Raw genomic sequence first — 23004 nt, 5'->3', positions numbered from 1 at the left:
TAAGCTACATAAAGTTGCTCAGTATCATGCACTACGAAAGGTTGATGAGATTAATTGACACATTTTCCAACATGCATATTGTACTGACTAGGAAATACTTAACGTTTCAAACGACACTTTTAGTCATTAGTATTAGATTTTATTTGATTTTATTACTCATTCTGTTCACAAGTTCAGAACCCACTACACTTTAGTGAACAGCAGGTGGAGCTACAACAATCTTAAAGGTTATTTACTGAACAGTTTTTATATAACGTTACTTTTATTATTTTAAGAATTTTGCACTATTATTAGTGGGACATAGGTAGATAGGTAGGTGTAAGGTAGTAAATATAATGGTAGACAAGTGTAATTGTTTATTTTTCTCACCTGTTCTTTTGTTGACTCCTGATACATTAAGTTATTCCTGGGTTGGAGGTTGAATGTCTGAAAGTTCAAACTTCACCAAGAGCTTTTGTGTTTTTAATGTTTATATAGTTTTTTTTAATCATTATTAATAATTTCTATTCCAGGGGGCGCATTACAGAAATATCCTAACATTAGAATCCTATCTGATATGTTTGGTAACCATGGTGATGTTAGTCAAAACCGTATTTAGGACAAAAGCTATTACAAAATGACATGTATTAGTTTTTTTTATTATTCGCTTATTACTATTTTCACAAGTAAGATGTACATTATCAAAACTCTTAGTACTAATATCACAATAGATCATCAAAAGTGCAATTTTTTCCCCCAAACATTTCAGCATATTTTCAATTGTGACTGCATTTCATAAAGCTGTTACTATCAAACTTTTGATTTGCTTCTCTTCTGGTTCAGTTTAATACATTTGCCTATTGTTTAATCCAACTGATCTCAATGGTGAATCAATTAATAATTTGGTACACCTAGATTTCTATAGATATTGACTTTATACTTGACATAGTATCTATAGAACTTTTTTGCAATTTCCGATACGGATAACCAAATGAAATTAATTCTTTGTACACAAGTGATTTATCCTAGATGACCACCATATGTTCAAAGTTTGTGCACAAACGCGTGTGTGTGTGTGTGTGTGTGAGTGAGTGAGAGAGAGAGAGAGAGAGAGAGTGAGTGAGTGAGAGAGAGAGAGTGAGAGAGAGAGAGAGAGAGAGAGAGAGAGTGAGTGAGAGAGAGAGAGTGAGAGAGAGAGAGAGAGAGAGAGAGAGAGAGAGAGAGAGAGAGAGAGAGAGAGAAAGAGAGAGAGAGAAATGTGCTATTTGTGAACATAGAGAGAGAGGGAGAGGAAACAGTTAAAGACTGTGTAGTAACAACAGATTGACCAGAGATGCATCAATAGAAGGGAGACAGATGGTTTTGTAAGTGTATTTTATTTATGGCATCTGTAGCCCATATTACTGTAAGTATTTCAGCAACAAGGGTGATTGAAACATGTATCTTGCATTGTTTGCCGTTGAATTAACTGATTGTTAGATACTAAATTGAAAGAAGATCATACTGTTGTGTTACAGTGATTAAACCAAATGTTCTCATTATATCACAATTATCTTGTGTTTGAAACTAAAAATTTCATAACTAGGCTAGTGAAAGCACAGTTAAGACTAAGAGTTTTAAAAATGTACACCTTACTTGTGAAAATAGTACCAAAGCGAATAAAAAAATCTGTATGTGCCTAATCTTATCTTAACTACGGATAGAAAAGGGGTATTACAGAAGCATCCGAACTCCACAAAAAAACTTTAGGACAACCCCACTGGTGTCCTAACTTCAAAATTATTTGAAAGGCAACTGTAAAAATCTCATAACACAATAGCCCTGTCTGAGAATGACGTTTTTTAAAAAGCCTTTTTAAACACCCAAATGATGTGCTGCAATTTGAAAAAACACTGATAAATAATTTCAGACTCCCACGAAATATGATACCAAAACTTTCTGCAGCACTCATTTAAAAGCACACCTTTTTGTTTCTCCATTTTAATCTCCAGCGTTTACTTCACATAGCAGCTGCTTGCGCTTCGTTGGTTGCTTGGTAACAGACCTGAGAGTTGATTACCTACAGATAAGATGAGATTTTGTGAGATAAGAATCAAGTTAAGATTTGCTTTTGTAATATACGCCTTTGTTATTTTAACACATCAAGTTAAACTAAATGAAAATGTTACTTTGGCAACAAGCTGAAATGTATATAGTCCGGTCTTGGTAAAAGTTGGGAAACACTTCAAATTGTTTATGTTTTTGAAAGAAGTCTCTTATGCACATGAAGGCTGCATTTATTCAAAAATACAGAGAATAAAAAACAAAACGTAAAATTGTGAAATATTATTTCAATTTAAAATAATGGTTTTCTATTGTAATATATTTTAAAATGTAATTTATTCGTGTGATGTAAAAGCAGTATTTTCAGCATCATTACTCCAGTCTTCAGTGTCACATGATCCTTCAGAAATCATTCTAATATGATGATTTTCTGCTCAGTTTTTATTAATGTTGGAAACAGTTGTGCTGCTTAATATTTCGCTCAATTTGCTATGCTGCTCAATTTTTGGAACCCGTGTTAATTTTTTCAGGATTAGTTAATGAATAAAACGTCAAAAAGAACAGCATTTACTCAAAACAGAAATCTTATCTAACAATATAAATCTTTACTATCACTTTTTATCAATTTAACACATCCTTGCTGACTAAAAGTATTAATTTCTTTCAAAAAAAAGAGGAAAAAATTAGTGACCCCAAATTACAGAAGTTTTCCTTTTTAAATAAATGCTGTTCTTTAAACAAAACAAACAACAACAAAAACTTCAATGAATCCTGAAAAAAGTAAAAAATAGAAATGTATATTAAGCAGCACAAATGTTTCCAACATTGATAATAAATCATCATATTACAATGATTTCAGAAGGATCATGTGTCACTGAAGACTGGAGTAATGATACTGAAAATTCAGCTTTATCATCACAGGAATAAATTACATTTTAAACTGAAATAACATATTCACAATATTACTGTTTTTTCTGTATTTTTGATCAAATAAATGCTTAATCTGTGAACATAAGAGACTTCTTTCAAAAACATTAAAAATATTTATTTTTAAAACTTTTGAGCGGGACTGTATGTGTGTGTGTGTATATATATTAGATATAATTTCAGTAAACATTTATTTTATTTCAAGAGATGATTATTTAGACGTAAGCAGTTTATTACTCTCATAAGTCAATGAGATCGAAAAATGCAAAGTGCTTGGAAATGAAATGAAGGTGAGATAATAAAGTAATGCCACATGACAATTTACTATTTTTCAGACATTTTTAATTTTAAACCACAATTAAAAAAAAAAAAAAAGTCAAAGAAAGTATATTTAATAAATTGCACAAATATTACTACTGTGATCTAAGCACCAACAAGTTCAAAGAGAGAAAAAAAGTTATTCATAATTAACAATATCAGAGTCTAGAGAGAATAGTACAAAAAGTTATATAACCAGAACTAAAACAAAACCACTTATTTTAACAACATACAACACAAAACGTTTGGAAGAAGGTAACAAGTGTTGAAGTGGAGTGAATACTGGTCCCACATGGAATTAAAGTCTTATTTGGACAAAAGAGAATTTCCCATTAGTAAGGCCGGTCTCTGCGCTCATGCCTGTGATCTCCCCTGAAAAACACACAACAGAGGCACTAAGATACATTTGTCACTCACTGGGGAATAGTGTATATTGAAAATCAGTTTTCTACCAATTAACATTTTAAGATGTGCAACAGTGTGAATCATCAGAGCATTCACCTTGAGTCCATCTTGCCAGGTCCGAATCCACCCCGGTCACCTCCCCTCCCTCCTCTGAAGCCCCCTCGATCACCACCACGACTGCGGAAACCACCTCGATCGAAACCGCCTCTGCCCCGGTCTCCGCCAAAACCACCTACAAAAACAGGTGCATTTAAGCAGCAATCCACTATCTCTAGTAAGTCAGATGCTGCCACAAAATCGAGTTAATTTTCACAGGAAAGTTCCTCTTTACCTCCAATCGGCGACATTCCACCTCCACTTCCTTCCGGTTTGGGAGCTTTGCACTGATTACACTCATTTCGCCATGAGAAGTTTAAATTGCCACATGTTCTGCATACGCACAAGAGAAAAGCACAGAAAATATGAATTTATCAAGTCAAGTGAAATTTATTTATACAGCGCCTTTCTCGATACATTTTTGGTTTGACAAAACAGTTGTTTCAAATCAGCCTTCCAGAAAATCATAATCTTAATGTTCATAATATCTTTAATGCCTTATAGTCACATTTAGCAGTATTGGACATACTTAGAGATGCATGATAATATTTACATTTTGCTACAAAACAATCTGTTAAAAGTAAGTGCAAACCAACACTTACGGATTTGAACATTTCCAGTCTCCTGCTCTTTGCTGGCCTCCACCGCCATTACCACCACCGTTGCCACCACCGTTGCCACCACCACCGCCATTGTTACCTGGGAAGCCACCACCACCTCTGCCTCCCCCAAATCCCCCACGGCCCATTGGCCCTGCAAGAAGAGAGAAAACCCAAGTCAGAAAAACAAAACAGAGACTAAGAGAAGGAGAGAACCTAAAATACCTCCTCGACCACGACCACCTCTCATGCTGCCGCCGCCGCGTCCAAATTCAGCTCTGCGAGTGGCGAAGGACACCTTGATTGGATTTCCATTAAAATCTTTACCTGAGGGGAAAAGATGAATGTGACTTAGACTGGACAGACGCCCAAAAACTCCAGCTTTGTTTTAGAAGGTAGGCACTTGTGTGGTTCTCTTTCAACATACCATCAAACCAATCAATGGCTGCTTTTGCTGAAGGGGGGTCATCAAATGAAACAGTAGCCTCCCCTTTAAGCTTCCCTGACTCTCTGTCCGTATATAGATTTATCATGGGTAATCCTGTCTTCTTATTGATCTGTGTAAAAAATAGATATTATGACAAGGAGAACTATAAAGGCAGCTGCAGCACAATGGAACTTTTTTCTTTTCCACCTTGATGATGCCGATCTGTTTAAAGAAGTCTGCAACTGAGTCCACAGTATAGCTGTCTCCAAGACCTTGCACAAAGATGGTGTTGTTGTCAGAGTTATCCTGCTCCTGCACTGTAACAAAAATTTGACATTTATAATCATGCTTGAAAATCATCCAAAAATGCAAGTAGCTGCAGAAATCAGTTGCCGTATACTTACTATTTGGCCCACCAGCTCCATGATCCCTGGGCCCTTTTAAGTGAAAGGAACAGTTATTAATATTACGTATGTACACAAACACACGATTTACAAACACTTATTACGCATTCGTAATCCTTTGACTTTTCTTTAAAGGGGTCATATACATCTGTACAATCAATTATAATTTATGCTCCAGATACAGAAAGCAGAACCTGATGGAAATCTGTAGCAGCATATTTGACTAAATGAGAGTACCAAGCACCAACCAACACTATCTGAACATTGTTTCTTATCGACTCGTTTTCAAAATTGACGAAACTGGTCAAAATTTAAATAAGTCCAAGTACCCAATTAAGAGATTCTTTCCTCCCATACTGATAGCTGTAGCTTGATTTATCCTCATACGTAAACCGAAATACATGTCGGACAACTTCATGTACTTGCTTTTACACCACGAATCTCTCATTTTCTGGAAAGCTGTAAACCATGCAATAACCATCTGATTTCAAACCCCTGCAAAACCACCCGACCATACGTTTACAGTCTGCTTTGCAATGAGTAGCTATTGGGTCTTTTGTTGTTGTTGGTTTCTGTCATCTCATTGGTTGTATGTAAAACATGCATAGCTAATAAGGACAACTTTTTAACTGAATACCACTTTGCAACCAGTCACATGTCATTCACCCTTTTTATTAAGAACCCAGTAACTCCATTACCACTGAACACCACAACAGTCTGTGACATTACGACCCATTACATCAATGACAATATGTTCATAGGCCATGTGATAAGGTTCTCATTCTCCATCCCACAAAAGATTTCCAAACAGCCAATATGTCAGACACTGCTCAATGCTTTTTGTCTATGAGTGAATCTAGACATTGGGTTTTCCCAGCATAAGCAACCACTTTGATTCAACCACAATTAATTTAGATAACCATTAGAATAGTTACCAACACCACTGATGTTTTAAAGAGATTACGATGATCAATGATGAACCGCAATCTTACACATTATACCAGTCTAATCAAAAGAATAATATTGGAACCCAAATGGTTTACTTTCAGTATTAGTAAATATGACCATGACTCACTGTATTAAACAGACGTTCCTCAACCCTAAAGCGTAACAGCCTTTAAGACCACCTTTAAGTTCACAATTCATCATCTTCAGCAAATATTCCTTCCACATGAAACCCATGACCATTTTTACTGGATCTGGCTTCATATCAAATTGTATTTGAGCTAGCCAGATAAGCAAGTCTCGACCCCTTGTTATACCTTTAGATTCCTTTTGAGGTAGTTACCAGTTAGAAACAGTGTAGTGAACACAAGGATGTTGGTTTCTGGCTGGTGCTGACATGTTCAAACAATTATGAACATGATATTTCAAACTGTGTGATGCATTGTGAAAAAAAACGTATGGGTAATTTAAATCCTTCCATCTCCAGGCCTCCATTCCTGTTGTTTTAAATAACTTTTTCATGTACTTTTTTGTGTGTAGAATTATTCCATTAGGACCTTCATCAGACCAGTACAACCCTAAAACCACCGGACACAAATGAATTTGAACAACCTCCAGAATCCAGCTGTTTGCCACATTAGAAACCTTTTGAAAAGTGCTCAGAGTATAAAATGGGTGCTCCAAAAAGGGAAATTCCAAAAAACAAACAAACAAAAACAAAAAAACCCACACATATTGGAATCGTCACGGTAAATTCCAATAACATTTAAAAAAAAATGGACCAAAAATGAAAACCAGTAAAAGGTACAGGAATTTTTTTAAGTTTGATGAATATTTTGAATGTTCAACATTCTCCCAGACATTTGAAGACATGCCGTCCCACACTGTACAGCTGATAAAGGTATGTGCATTTCACGTTACTGTCCAGCCACAAAAAAAACAATACTGCCACAAGCATTGAAGAAGTCTTTTTTAACCACAACTGACTTTATTGCACGTCAGCTGGAGCATGGTGCGAGGGTCGCGGGATTTATTCCCAGGAAGCTCATACTGATAAACAAAAATATTAACCTTGAATGCATTGTAAGCTGCTTTTTGATTAAACCGTCTGATAAATGCATTAATGTAAAATGAAAAAAAAAAAAAAAAACGATTTTGGACTTTCAGATATACCTGCCCAAACACGTATTAACAACCATTTTGTTTCATGTTTCAGTGTCTGATCATTAGATTCTACTTCATTTCAAATTCCAGATCTCCAATTCCAGTGATCGCCTGTGAAAATCCATCTAAAATAAATTAATAAAAATCTAATTTTAAACTCTGAAAATCACATTGTATACCTTCTCGTTTGTGTAGTGACACTAATAAGAGAATGTATTTGTTGAAAAACTGCACTTACAGGGATAATTCACCAAAAAAAAAATCTCTTATGTCTTCTATTGTGTTCCACAGAGGACAAAGTCATTTAGATTTGGAACGACATGAGACGACAGAATTTTCATTTTTAGGTGAACGATCCCTTAAGGTCTTTTACTATAACGGTTTACAGACGACTTTGTGTTTCTACCTTAACCATGCACAATGAGAAAGCTGTAGCTAAATGCATTAAAGCGTAGTTGTTTACCACTTATATTTACCACACACACAAGGTGGTTATCGCATTAATTTCAGTGTATTCTTTTAAAAATATAACGCAAATTTCTGTGACATGACCAGACACCCACTCCTCCCTCTTAGACTAGGCTCTCTTTAAACCCCTGAAGTTCCTTGTTTGAAGAGTTTGTCACTTACCACCAAACTTATTGAATCCTCCACGATCGCCCATTCTGACGGAGAAGGAGAGAGAAGCAAGACGAATTGAAGGTTGATGAGGGTGGTGCCCCATTTCACTCTTGAGGCTGGAAAGGGCCCACCCATCTCCATCATCCTTTCTACAAGTTCCCCATTGCCCCTTTTCTTTTCTGCTCCCTCTCACTAGGTTCATCTTTCCTCATAACCCATAAGGGAATTTTGGAAACCCATTTGATATTCCTTCCCCAAGTCATGCAGGCCCTCTATCATAACCATTTGGCCTATTTTGCTCAAAAGAATTACCATATATTTTTTACCATGCAGCTTTGCAGTGCATCTGTGAACTCAATCATTCTTTCACAAAATCAAGTGTTTTCTTTTATCAGATCGAAGGTATATCTTTAGCCCCGGACCTTCACCCGTTATATACCAAACGGTATCCGTGTTTCTTTGGACAGAAACTGCATACACTGCATTCAGTTTTGCATTTAAATTAATAGACATAACTGATGTGACCACTCTCCCCCTTTTGGATTAATCCAGCTGTTCCATACTGTTTTGGGATCCTTTAAAGATTTGAAAGGATCCTTAGACTTTATTAATATTATTATTTATAATCACACATTCCTCATTTATTCTTGACTAATCTTCACTTCCCCAGTTGTCTAGAGCCTGTGTTTCTGTTTTATCTTCTTCAATAGGAAAAGCCTAAATCGCTGAACCTTGTAGAAAACAGCCTAGGAGGAGATTTAAAGATTCATTAAAGCATTGCAACACACAATAATCCTGTAGGAGAGGATGGAGAAGGTTTAGAGAACAGGTGAGATCACAGCCAGATGGGATTGATCTGCTGCTTCAAATAATTGCTAATGCTAATGTTACATTTTAACCTTAACTTTTTATTTATAAAAAGTTTATTATGTTGGGGGGGGGTTGTAAAAGACCTGTATGTTCTTGAAACTACGGATGCACCAATACTTTACTTAGCCGATACCTGTGAGACTTTTTTCCAAGCACATTTAGGGTTGAATGTTTAAAATCTTCCTGAACTGTTAACTTTGCTGATCACCAGGGCATCTGGGGAGGATAAAATGGAGTACAAGCGGAGACAAGCACTCTCTAGCACTCTCTCACTTATGTCCTCACTTTTCCCCATTAAAAACATCTGACTGAATGAATCCACTCAAACACCTCAATGTTACTTTTGAAATTCTAGAAAATTCTAGGAAAGCATTGATAGTCATTCACAATATGCTGCATGTTAACGTTTTTTAACCGCATCAGAACATTTTTACATTGCATCCAACCTGATTACTAGTATCGGTGCATCCCTACTTAAAACTAACTGCAAACTAAAACATAAAAGCATTACTGAAAAATGGGAAATCATAATGAAAACAAATGTACTATACTGCTAACACTATATAGCCGCGTTTCCACCGAAATTAGCCGGAACAATTTGTCCCAGGAACTTTTTTTTCCCCAGACCTGTTGCTAGCCGCGGTTTCCACCACGGTGTGAAGATTAGGCAAATAGTCCGGTGACGTAGGACTGCGCATGACTTTACAGTTCCCACTGGATTTCATCCTCTGAATTTAAGCTTACTAAAGCCTGAACCTCGTCGTCGGTCCATCGGGCGTATTTTTTTAACTCCATTGTTGATTCGAATAGCAGACGTCTGTTACTACAGATGGTGGTTGAATAAAATGCTGCGTGGAGTCAACCAATCAAAATGCGGCAAAAAACTCAACCAATCAGCATGTTCAGCACCCAAGTTCCACCCCTGAAAGTTCCTAACTTTGAAAAAGTAGTACCTCACTAGCAGGGGCTTTCGGAGGGGGAAATATTTACCCCGAACTTCATTTAGACCCTGGTTCCTGCGGTGTAATCACACCGAATACCAGCCCAAAGTTCCTAGTTCCTTAGGAAAGTTCCTGCGGTGGAAACGCGGCTTATGTAAACAAAACTTAAAAATACAATGAATTATAATAATAGTAAACTCCTGTCCTGGTCACAATGTGCAATGTGGACGTGTGAAGGAAAACATGTGATGCGATGCACTCCCATAAGTGCAACTAGTAAAATTATCAACTTTTTGCCACAGGACAGTCCACCCATAATTATTTTTTGCCGGTAAGTCAACGATTAACAGATTCTTCTTTTTTTTTTTAAACAAAACAAACAAAAAACATCTGGTCATTCATTGCAACTTCTGATTAGTTTTTGTTCAATATTATGTGAACCTTTGGCTGGTTCCATCTTGTGAAGGGTGTAGACACGGAAATATTCAGCACACTGGCACCGACTTAACATCATGCATCATTTTAGGTAAATACATGAATATGAGGATCACCAATAAATCATACACCAGACCATTCTGGCTCCTAATTGGACAAATTTTCTGTATTCAGTTTCACTTTTTGTCCATATTGCTGTTTTAAGTAGACCGAAACTTTACACCCCAAATCAAAACACTTTATATCTGTACTTTACCGTGGTCTAGGCCACCATTTACTTTCAGCCCAGCCAGTCGATGTGGTGTAACACCTTTGGCTCTATTTTAACCGTTTACCTGAAGGTGTTATTTTTTCCCTAAATGACACACTGATGCATACATGTGGACTTTATGTGGTGAAGGAGATGGAAGAAGTGCGTGATATGAATGTTTGCTTACCCCATTCCTCCTCTGCCACGGGGTCCTCCACGACCACCTCTGTCAAACCCACTCGCTCCTCGACCTCCAAAGCCACCTCCACCTCCGCGACCACGTCCACCTCTACCATCCTGACTATATCCGCCATCCTGACCACCGTAGCCTCTTCCTCCTCCTCCACCACCACCATCACCACCACTCATTGGTGGGGAATCCTGGTTGTAACCTAGAAATGAAATACAATATATTTTAATGGAAATCTTAAACATTTAAGCCTTTCATTGTAATCGCTTTTTGAAATAACTTTTTGAGGCGAGATGTACAACTTCTTGATACCATATAGGTTATTGACCAGTATTAGGGCCTATTTACACCTGGACACTTCATGCATTTTCTCTGATCAGATAGCTATCCGATAGTGAAAAGACAAGGTGTAAATGCCCTCCGAAACACATTTGAGATGGATTTAAATCTCATCACTCAAACCACTTCAGGAGGATGAAACTGGACAAGCGTAAATGCATCTGGTTGTTGAAACCACATACATTTTACTCCTTCCCGGTAGCAACATATGACAGCTCTACTAGAACACGCATCACCACAGATATGGCCCGACGCAGATGAGTAGCCCATCTCTTCAGCAAGCCGAAGCGCAAACTGCCACAAAAGAAACTGAAAGTTTGCCGTCGCATCCTGAAGCTCAACACACAATCAACTTCATTAAAAGTAGTGAGACTAAATTATCTTACCAGTGCTGATGCCACTTTCTCTCCTGTTGTGGTCTTTGACCTTGAAATTAGCCGATGATAAATAAATTGCAGCTCATACCTGTTGCTTTCGTTGACGTGAACTTCATTAAATTTGCATACACCGTGGGAATTGAAGAACAGATTTATTTTCGGTTTTCAGACGCATTTATGTGGCCAAGTGTAAATGGAAGTTTTAACAAAATGGATAGCTATCCAATCAGTAAAACGCATGAAGTGACCAGGTGCAAACGGACCCTTCGATATCAAATTTTGCATGCTCATTTCCTCTATTTTTACATTTAAACTACCTTTGCCGTCATCTTAAGACTAGAATACACTACATGACTTTTGCCAAGATTTTTGCCCCGATTTACAGTCTAGATGGGTTTATGCTAGTTACCGAAAGTCAGAGCCAGTCTGCAGATTTGAGTTGCCAGATTTCACAGAAAATCACCTAGTGTATGATGGGCACAGACTCAGATTTTCTAGTTTCAGACTAAGATTTATTCCAGCCAGAGAATTAAAAAAAAAATGTAAGCCAATTTTAGAACACATTTTGTTTACATTTGTCATGCACATTTGTGACGCGCGTATATGCATGAGTTTGTGTTTGTAACGACTAGTGTGTGATCCTCAGTCGTTAAGTGTATGATGCCCAGTTTGTCCTCTGTAACCATTTACAAAGTCACCAAGTGAATGATGGCTTGTATTTTAAAATATGTTCAGATTTTAAAAGTTGTGTACACTGTTAAATGTAATCTTCAGAAAATTCCAAAATGAATATCCATTTTTCAGCTTTATTTTCTATTACCAAGATCGTTATATACAGGGTTCCTGCAGGTTTCAGTTAGTCAAATTTAAGACCTTTTTAAGACATTTTAAGACCATAAAGATTGAAATTTAAGACCTACACGACGCATTGCCAAAAAATATTCAAATCAAAGAATTCATTTTATTTCAATGAATTCAGTAATTGAAAAAGCATTAACTTAATTTACAGATAAAGCAATCACATTAGTAACCTTCCAGACCCAACAACGCGTGTCAGAGAAAAGAACAGAATCAGATATAATTTTTTGCATATTATAGGCCTACTGTAAAAAACACATAATTAGTTGATTTTAGTTGATCATAGTTGATCATAACTAGAGATGAAATGGCATGAACATTTCATTTAATTATTATAGTGCCAAAAATTATCACTTATCACAGAATCCTGTTCAAAAAGTACTAATACTACACAATGAAATCAATTCACCAAGTTTTATGTCGAAAAACAGCAAATAACAAATAAAATTAGCATCAATACGCACTAACATAAACATTAAAATAATACGATTAAAAATGATAGCCAGATTTTAAAAGTGTCTTGCAACATGTTATATACTAACATGCAGTGGTTAAATTGGGCCGGGGCTCTCCGGGGCTCAGCCCCGGCACATAAGCCTGCTCGTTTGCAGTCAGTTGCCTACTGGAAATTATGTCACATAAAATTTGATGAAAGTGATGCTTTTGAAAACATATTTCTGATTATAAATGAAAGATTTTGAAATGGCATGTCTATTTTGTCTCGAGGGAGCTGAGAACAATCGGGACACGGCCGTATTCGTGTTCAGCTGCTTAATCTCGTTGTCAGTTGATCGCGCACCGCTCGCGCATGCCATGCGCATAGGCTACTACTCAGAACTCCGACACGGATAAATGTACGCAGCAATAATGAATGTTCCTGGGAGATCCGTAGTTGCGCGGGATGTGGAAGCGCGCAAAAGTTCCAGAACCTTCTACTGCCTTGGAAAAACAAACAAAAAACAAAACTCACAAGCTGCTGCAGCAGATCAATTTTGTCAAGTTCAGCACACGGACGCGCCGGCGAGTGAACTGGACTCTCGTCTCATAAATGAACCGAAACTCATCGTATAAGGGAGCCTACTTGCCTGACAGACCTGATAAATATATCTATAGAAAGCTTGGAAGGTATTCTTTTAAACAGAACAATTCAAAACGAAAGAAAACAGACCGCTGCTTGTGTAGCCTAATCCGTATGAAATGTGCATTTCTCTCTGGCGCGTTCACTACTGCGAAGATTGCGAGGACAGCATCGTCAGCTTCATCTATGCAGGGCACTGACACAGAAAACACTTGTTTATTAATAAACAATTAAAATGTCTCCTTGCTATATTTTACATATTCATAATCATTACTTTTGCCGTTTTTTTGTGACAGCTTTTAGCTTATTGGCAGCGCCACCCTTAAATGTTACATGAACGCGTCACCACCGCATCAGCACAGAAAACAGGACATTTTTTTTCAATCCCTGTTTTGGCAGGGGGGAAAACTGATCAGAAAATGTAACGAAACGTTGTAGAAATGTAGTGGAGTAGAAAGTATAATAATTGCTGCAAAATGTAACGAAGTAAAAGTCAAAAGTATGCACTATTTATTCTACTTAAGTAAAGTAGGCCTAAAGAAACGAAGTATTTGTACTTCGTTATATTCAACCACTGCTGATTAACAGTAATGTAAATGCTAAATGTCCTAATAGCTACCTGTTGATACTACAACAATGCAAATATGCTCTTAACCTTGCAGTTTTTCACATATCATGTAAGACACAATTTCTCCATTTCTTTGCACAAAACTCTCCAGAAAATGCCATTTAATAGTTTATTTTTCAAAAAAAACTTACGGGGGGGCATACCCCCGGACCCCCCTGGGGAGAGCCCCCCCCCACATAATAAATCCCAATTTAACCACTGCTAACATGTACAAGTTCAAATAAAGTTGACAAAAAAGGTTTTTATAAAAAGATAAACCTCACATATTTCAGACTTTAATTTATCTTTTTTGACTCATTCTTTTTATAAAAAATGATTTAGTGACATTTACAATACACTTTAGCTTATCTTTTATTATTAATAGTAAAATTCGGTCCGATTTTCCCGTGGCGTCTGTCGTTGCTATGCAACTCCACAATGACAAAAAAGTTTTAGTGGCTAATGGATTTCCACCGCCGAAAAACGCTTGCTGTAGCTCTGTTACAAGATTTATTTACGGAGAAGAGAAAAACACCCGTAGTGTTTGGGTGCACCCGCATCCTTCATGTCTTTTTTCATGTTGCTGCGCCTGGAAAAAAAACGAGCGCGTCGCTTCAATTATAAGTGCGCTTACCGCGCGCCTACATTTGAATGAACTTGAGCGCGAAAAAGACGCGATATGTGAACTGCCTCTTGGCGAGCGACTTCGATACTTTTTTGCTACTTTGTAATAACTTAATGCGGCCAGCGTTTCTGGAAATGAACGAGGGTAAAATCTTTTTTAAGACCTGACTAAATGAAATTTAAGACCGCGGATGAAAATCTGGCTGTTTTTAAGACGTTTTAAGGCCTTAAATTTTAAGTTCAGAATTTAAGACATTTTAAGACTTTTTAAGACCCCGCGGGAACCCTGTATATAGCTAATCAAATCAAACTTCTATGTGTTAACTTGCTGAAGGAATCTCTCAAGCTCACCTCCCTGTCCGTGCTGATTTTGTTGCCCATAGTTTTGAGGTGGAGGAGAGCTGTAATTGGGAGATTGGTTGTAAGGACCTCCTCCGTGTTGAGAGGACTGGTGTTGGCCCCCGCTACCCCCGTATCCACCGCTCTGTCCTCCACTGCTCCCATATCCTCCAGACTGACCTCCACTGCCACCATAACCACCCCCACCCTGCTGCTGTTGCTGCTGACCGTAGCCAGACGACTGGGAGCTGTTCCCATAGTTACTGAAACACAAAATAGGTTTAACATGTTCTTAGCAATAATGCCATATTCTGGGCATAACAAAAAAACTAGAATTTAGACACACTGACAAAAAGATTCACCAGTGAAATCTCACCCAGAGGCAGATGAAGTAGCAGATTGATGCTGGTTATAGCCTGAGTAAGAAGACGGCTGGTTGTATCCTCCACTTTGAGCTGCTGGAGGCTGGCTGCTGTTATTGTAGCCTCCAGAGCTGTACGACTGACTGGACTGATTATAGCCCTGAGAGGGAAGCTGAGACCCATATCCTCCTAAAAAAAGATAAAGTCGGCATGAAATGGAAGTTGTGATAGTCTTTTCTTGCCTGTTGTGACGTATATGTTACCGGCAAAGTGTGTAATCCGGCATTCTATAGAATGCCTAGGTAATGTATAGAATTAGGTCATGTATTTTTTGCACAAAACATCAGGAATTCTATACATTGCCTAGGCATTCTATACAATACCGGGATTTCACACTTTGCCGGTAACATATATACCAAGTGAAACTGCTTCTTGAACAAGAAACAAAATGAAGGGCAGGACTGTGATCTCATGTGAGTGACAGGTTGTCCTGCCCCAGTAAACAGATCAGTGTTGCCAAATCCGTAGTTTTTCCACGCAATTGGACTACTTTTACACTGTTGCCGCGGGTTGTTTTTTTAATTTGTGGATTTAAGCAACCCACTCCACGGGGAATGTGATATTTCCCGGGGAAACCCCCGCCCACCTTTTGCTTTTGTTTTGGACGGGTTTTGAATAGCATTGGACTGGTTTTGTTACGCAAACCTGGCAACCCTGATACACATCATCAGAGAAGAGCAGTTGTTGCAATTGGTATGTGAAGTTATTTTGATGAAAGAATACGAGGGCACATGAAAACGGATAAATAATTTATATTAAATACTGCATTATTCCATAAAAAAAAGAGAATTGTTCATTTTGATTTCATGTTGACTTTAACTTTCACAGCATTTGCAGTATAATACCTGACTGGGACTGTCCATAATTGGAGCCGTATCCACTCTGATTATAAGGAGCAGAGCTGCTCTCTGAGTTTTGGCTGTATCCTCCTAAGCTCTGCTGGCTGTAGTTTTGCCCAGGGGGTTGACTGTAACTCTGGTTGGACTGTCCTCCATAGCCACCATAACTGGGCACAACAAAATAAATTCATTATTTTAATGATAAATGTGAGAAATCTTACGATAAATGTAATATTACAATAAGACTTTGGAAAGGATGCAATAAACTTACCCATGGCTTGAGGTCTGAGCATAATCTAAAGGGAAAAGACAATGTGCATTATACATGGTGTTTATATGTTTGTTTTTTAGTAATTTACTAGACCGGCAAGATCATGAACCTGCATCTGATCAAAAGGCTTTGGGGAGATATAGTACTAGTCTGGTGATAGTTCACCCAAAAACGAACATTATGTAATATTATTTTAGAATCGTGACATTTTACTTGTATGAGTTACGTTTGTGGAACATAAAAATATGATATTTTGAGAAATTACCCTTTTTTGTCCTTACAATTAAAGTCAATGGTGACCAAAACATTCTTCTTTCATGCTCCACAGAAGAAAGTCAAGGTTTGGAACTACACGAGGATAAGTAAATGATAACATAATTTTCATTTTTTGAGCTCCCGTTTTAATAAATGAGCCCTTACGCTCACACAGTTCTGTAATCGTAATGGGGGCGTTACATGTTTGTCGCGTCGCTACCAGTGTGATGTAGAGGATGCCTGAATGTAGAGATAAATAGATGATGTAGAGATTAAACTGAATTTAAATCGAAAAAATATTCAGTATGTTCTCAAGGTAAATATAGGTCAGTAATAGAACAAACCAGCTCAAATTGAAAGAGCTGCAAACAAAATGGCGGATGCCGACATGTTCTTCATTTCGCCTTTTCACAAATAATATATAAATGCTCCAAATGGGTCAATTGCTTCTATAACACGTAGCAGTACATTACATCACCTCGCCATTTGTGAGTGAACAATACAAATGAAAATTACTAGGTAAGTTACGTTTTGCATTAGATGCTATGTTTCGTCAAAACCTAGCGATTATAATAAAATACAAATAATAATAGGCCTAATACATTGACCTATCTTACCATTTGACGCCATGATAGCGCTTGAAATCCTTTTAGGAGCTTATGCAGAAGCCCAATTTGAGCTCAGTCACCTTTGGTTATCAGTACCAACTGCGCAACTGTGCTGGAGAGTGAGTGAGAGACTGATGAGTGACGCTGTTATGTTGTTGTGTCGGTATGATCCTGCAGGCGGCGCCGGACCGGTTTGGGTCATTCCCCTGAGATTCGGTAATATTTCACTTTTTTAAGGTGGTGGTTCACCAAAATGGAATATTAAAAGCTTTTCACAATACTTTGGTATGTTCATTGTAATGAATAAAAAAAAAATACATTGAAATAATTTTTATCATAAAATAATGTCTTATATCTATTGTACACTAAGCATGTTGTCATGTCCCTGAGGCACTTCACTGAAAAAAAAACAGATTAGAACGGTGTGTCTCTCAGTCTGAACTCAACCCGTCACGCTATTCACAACTATTCTCTGCATATAATAATTTAGACTCCACCCATATGTGACATCATTTACCAGAAATGACACCATTCAGGTATTTTTAATAGTGTTGCAAAAAATGCTAAGTAGTAATATACTTTTCATTAATATTTTTGAGGCCTATTATAGTCAAGGGAGGGTACTGTCAAGCTTAACAACTCAACCCTATCACATAAAAATTGAGATGGAATTTATTTTTTAAATTTTTTATCCATAAGTATATCCAATGTACTTATTTCATTGCTGCCATACACTACTCTCCTACACTACAAGATGAGCAAGTGGCGATTTTGTGCAAAAAACCTCAACCCTATCACACTCAACCCTATCACATATCTGTATATTTCTCATTGTTTCGGGATTGAAAACTTGTGACGGCTGAATTTTTCACTTCATTTATGAATAATTTTAATAAAAAAATATAAAATAGTCATGGTTTCAGTACTTACCAAAATCATAACTCAAAATGTTGTTATAAATAGAATATTTGATGTAATGTGTCTACTTGCATCCTATGTCAGAAATGGCACCAGTTACAGTTTTCAGCCGTCACTGTATTCTCAACCATGTCACATTAATATTTTTTGGGCGAAAAAATAGGTAAGACAATTAAAAAGGAAAGCATTTCTTGCTGATAACCATCTGACATGTTAAGGATTAACACAATACAATTGTGGTTTTAGTTAAACATCAAAATTAATAAAGGGTGAATACTGGTAAAGTGGGACACTTTCTGATAATTTACCTTCTGCATAATGTTTTATTATGATCCAAATGTCTTAGCCCCTCATATGATACTATTCTAAATAGCTTAAGAGCTCTACTCTACTATACAGAATAAAAAAGAAAGAAACATTAAACACAGGATGGATGACTCTTCCTCAAACACACACTGACCCCAAACCACATTTTTCCAGGTGCTACTGTCAAACTGGGACACCTTTATTGGCAAACTGGGACACTTCAAACACATTAAATTGTTACTCAAATGTAGGCCCAATGAATTAAATACACAATAACAATATAAACAACAACAAGAAAAATAATAAAAATCACTTTTTTTTAAGGAGGGGTGCAAGTACAGCAGATTATTTCCACCCCTCCCTCCCTCACCTGTCCACAATATTTTGTATTGGGTTTAGTTTATTTCTTATAAATTTAAAAAATAGAAATCTTCATAAACATTTCTTCTTATAGGCTAATTTTGTTCCACGCAGGCTAAGTTGTTTTTTGCAAATATTGCAAATGTCCCAGCCAAACAAGCTTGCATCCTCCATCTTTCTTGTTTTTTTTTTGTTGTTGTTTTTTTTGGGGAATTGGCATTGTTTTTTAAAATCAGTTTACAATCTTTGTTGAAATATGTAGCTAGCTAACTAAATTTATGAGGGGCATACAAAAAGGGAACTCAATTCCCCCATTAGAATGACTTAAATGGCTGTCCCAGTTTGCCAGTAATACCCTGTCCCAGTTTAACAATATGCTATTGGCAAACTGGGACAGTATCAAAATCACATAAAAAACAACAAAAAAAGATTCATATGAATGTGATTTTTACAAATTCTGATTCACCATTACATCCTATAACAAAATATATAACAATTACAAATGATCCATGAGTGTTTTAATTTTTATAAGCTTAACAATATTCACCTCAGAATGCTATGTCATTTTACTTTACCATCACGGTTCACTGTAAGGTTGTTGAATATGGTGTGCCACACCCCCGGAAGTGATGTCATAGCCACAGAATCTATATTTTTTTATCACATACTTGCTTATGATGAGCTCAGTGTTGATTTTTAGTAATGGAATCATTTACATGTAAAGATAGAAATTAAAAAGCTTAACTGTCCCACTTTACCCATTGTCCCACTTTACCACTATTCACCCTAATATAAAATAAAGAGACCACAAACACACAGTTTGTTTATTTTTAACTTCAGTCCCATAAAAATTTGAAAATGATCAGAAAAGTTACATTTGTAGTTATTAAATTGTTATGAGGGACTCATGAGCAGATGTTTGTTTTATAGCAAGTTGTGTAAAATCCTTTTTAAACCAATTCCATTTTGTCCGTTGGGGGGTTGAGACTAAAAGGTGTTTAAATCTGAAAATAATTATTTAATGCCTGAGGTGGGAAAATATGAGTTTTTTGGAAGTTTGATATGTGCCTAATGATGTGGGGTATTTAGAAAATGAATTATAAATTTTTTTTTTGTTTTTTTTGTTTTTTTATTGTAAAACAAAAATCCACGTTGAAACATTACAGAATCCCAGGAATGACTTACAAAATATTTACACACTACAGTCAATTGTACAGTAACCACATACAATTTCAAACCACTTAAAAACGTATTTTCTTGAAATTAAAAGCATCTTTAGTTCCGTGTGAGTCTTAAAGGGATAGTTCACCCAAAAATAAAAATGTTGTACTCCCTTGAGATGTTCCAATTCCAAACCTGCATGAGTTTATTTCTTCTGCTGAACACAAAAGATATTTTTTTTTTCAACTTTTTTTTTTTATTGTTTTATATGGATTTTAGTAAAACACAAAAGAACAGAACAAACAGGTCACTAGGGGTATAACATACAATTATGTTGTTCACAAACTGTTAATGTCAAATCAGGGGTTACTCTCCCAATAGTCTCAAAGGAGTGAAAGGAGAGAGAAAGAACTCCCCCCCCCCCACCCCCCCCCACCCCCCCCCACCCAAAAAGAAAAATTATAATAATTTGCATTACACTCACAATATCTCCTTATGCTCAATCCCTACTCCTATACATTAGCCATTTTGACCAGTACTAAATTTATCCATATTTAATCGTAAAGAGAAGGTCAGCTTTTCCATATCATATATATGACTTAACTAATAATACATTAAGTAGGTATTTGTCTTGAGTATTAAGATTAGTTGGTATATTTCCTAAATATATAGTACTGAAACTGTATCCCAGGGATATGGGATCCCGTCTCGAATCCCAGTATAAATTTTATTTCAGTGACTATCTCTAACCAAAAAGGCTGAATCGTTGGACATTTCCAGAATATGTGAAAGTAATCTGCCATTGAAGTATTACATTGTCTCCAACAGAATGCAGATTCTGGTTTACCATTCTGTAAATATTTTCTTTTGGGAGTAATAAAGAATCTTATGATATTCTTCTACGAGAATTCTCTCCATTGACCTGAACTGGTGGTAGTATACTGTGTTTTGCAGATGTTTAACCACTCTTCATCAGATAAAATTATGTTCGCTTCCTTCTCCCATTTATCTTTCACATATAATGTAGAGTGATTTTTAGAAGATTGTATACTTGAATATATTCTTGATATCAGTTTCTTGTGAGTCCCACTCTTATACGCATCAATAAAAATATTGATCATATTCATTTAAATTTTATCGTTATTTTTAATATTTTTATTATAATGGTTCCTAAGCTGTAAATATCTAAAGAAATCTTGTTTTTCTAAAATATAGGTGTCAGTAAGATGTTGGAAGCTCTTTAAACCTGTGTTGGCTGAGATTGTACAATATGATGTAATGCCTTTCAACATCCATTGTTTAAACCTTGAATCTTGTTTGCTTGTTTCTCGAGCTTAAAATTTTTACATTCCTTGAACCAAATATTGAGAGGAACCATCGTCCAATGACTCAGTTCATTAGAGTATTTATTCCTAGTGGCTTTATCCCCCAATAAGGAGGGGAGGGGAATGCCCAGCTGGCTAAATTCTAATTCTTTCCATCTGGCTTCATACTCATTATTACACCAACAAACTAGAAATTTCAGTTGTGCCGCTTTGTAGTAATCTTCCAAACAGGGAAGAGACAGTCCTCTTCTCTCCTTTGATAATTGTAGTGTTTTAAGTCTGACCCTAGGTTTCTGATTTTTCCATATGAATCTAGAGATCATTCGGTTCCAGTCATTAAACTGTTTTTTCGAATCTCTACAGGCAGCGATTGGAATAGAAACAGTAATCGTGGTAAAACGTTCATTCTTATACTTTCAATTCGATTATATAAACCAAGGGGTAAGGGCATCCATCTGTCCACATCTGCTTTTAGCTCTTTAGTTATGGGTTCATAATTTATAGTGTAAATTTTTGTCATATTCTTTGGAATGATAACTCCTAAGTATTTAATATTAGTTTTCCACTTAAAATTATATTTATTACGTATGTTCTCCTGTGGTGAATAATTAAAAGAGCGGGTTTGAGTTTTATCTAAATTTAATCTATATCCTGAGTACCAACCAAACTGCTCAAGGCATGACATAAGTTTAGGTAAAATGGAGTCGGGGTCAGAGATTGTCTTAAGAATATCATCCGCATATAGACATATTTTATGTTCATTTCCTTTAAATTGGAATCCTGGTATTTCTACATCTTCTCTAATTGCTTGAGCAAGTGGCTCTATGAATAGTGCAAAAAGTGTGGGACTTAAAGGGCATCCCTGGCGACATCCCCGTTCCAGTGTAATTGAAATACTACCATTTATTTTAACCTGTGCCGTCGGTAAATGATATAGTGGTTTAAGACATCCTATAACCTTTTCATTGAAGCCAAAACGATGCAGTACCAGGTACAAAATCTCCCATCGCACGGAATCAAAAGCCTTTTCGGCATCGAGGCTAATTACCAGAGATTTAGTTACTTTTGCTTATGCTATCAATCAAAAATAATGCCCGTCTCACATTATCTTGTGTCTGCCTGTTTTTCACAAATCCTGTTTGGTCGGTATCAATCAACTCAGGAATTATATTTTCTAGTCTTTTTGCAATTATCGAAGCATATAGTCTGTAATCTATATTCAAAACCGAAATAGGTCTATATGACCCACATTCCATCTAATCTTTTCCATCTTTTGGTATTACTGATATAATAGCTTGCTTCCAGGATATTGGCGTCTCTCCCCCCTTAAGAACATGATTAAAACATTTTAACAGCATAGGTTTTAATAATTCCTTATATTTTTTTTACCACTCTGCTGGATACCCATCCCCCCCTGGTACTTTATTTGTCTTTAAATTTGATATGGCCTTATCAATTTCAGCTTCTGTAATTTCTTGTGTTACCAGTTTGTTTTGTGTAAGTCCTACTGATGGTAAGTCTAGAGATTCCAAAAAATGTTCAATAATGGAAGGGTCCGCTGCTTCTGGTTGAGAATATAATTTTTTATAGTAGATTTCAAACTACCTTAATATATCTTCTGTTTTATTGCACGTTACATTGGTTTCTGGATTTCTAATTTGTCTAAAACTGACCTTTCAGTTTGCTGTTTACGGAGTTTCCAT

General features: G+C 36.5%; 1 protein-coding gene across 2 annotated transcripts; it reads right to left on the bottom strand.

Moving 5' to 3' along the window:
- Positions 1 to 3325: 3325 nt before the first annotated feature.
- Positions 3326 to 17381, bottom strand: fus (FUS RNA binding protein). Of its 2 annotated transcripts, none has more exons than XM_084133359.1 (15): positions 17241 to 17381; positions 16369 to 16393; positions 16104 to 16264; positions 15213 to 15387; positions 14849 to 15099; positions 10612 to 10816; positions 7938 to 7972; positions 5199 to 5231; positions 5002 to 5111; positions 4795 to 4924; positions 4593 to 4694; positions 4371 to 4521; positions 4004 to 4101; positions 3769 to 3904; positions 3326 to 3639 (listed from the first exon to the last, which is right to left on the bottom strand). In XM_084133359.1, exons 1-15 carry the CDS (start codon positions 17251 to 17253, stop codon positions 3600 to 3602), a joined length of 1665 nt encoding a protein of 554 aa, XP_083989485.1. In that variant the 5' UTR covers positions 17254 to 17381; the 3' UTR covers positions 3326 to 3599. The 2 variants fall into 2 exon arrangements, with proteins under 2 accessions (XP_083989485.1, XP_083989486.1); XM_084133360.1 differs by having other exon boundaries at positions 4611 to 4694.
- Positions 17382 to 23004: the final 5623 nt, after the last annotated feature.

The sequence above is a fragment of the Abramis brama genome, assembly GCF_963993115.1.
Source record: "Abramis brama genome assembly, chromosome: 1".
Lineage (NCBI taxonomy): Eukaryota > Metazoa > Chordata > Actinopteri > Cypriniformes > Leuciscidae > Abramis > Abramis brama.
This window is presented reverse-complemented; position numbering and strand designations above follow the sequence as displayed.

Bases quoted from the DNA above. Each gene is read 5' to 3' on its own strand.
- fus (XM_084133359.1), bottom strand. The intron at 15,100-15,212 runs GTGAGATTTCAC...TTTGTGTTTCAG, and splicing joins GCTACTTCATCTGCCTCTGG to TAACTATGGGAACAGCTCCC. The intron at 4,522-4,592 runs GTATTTTAGGTT...CTCTTCTTGCAG, and splicing joins AGGTGGTCGTGGTCGAGGAG to GGCCAATGGGCCGTGGGGGA.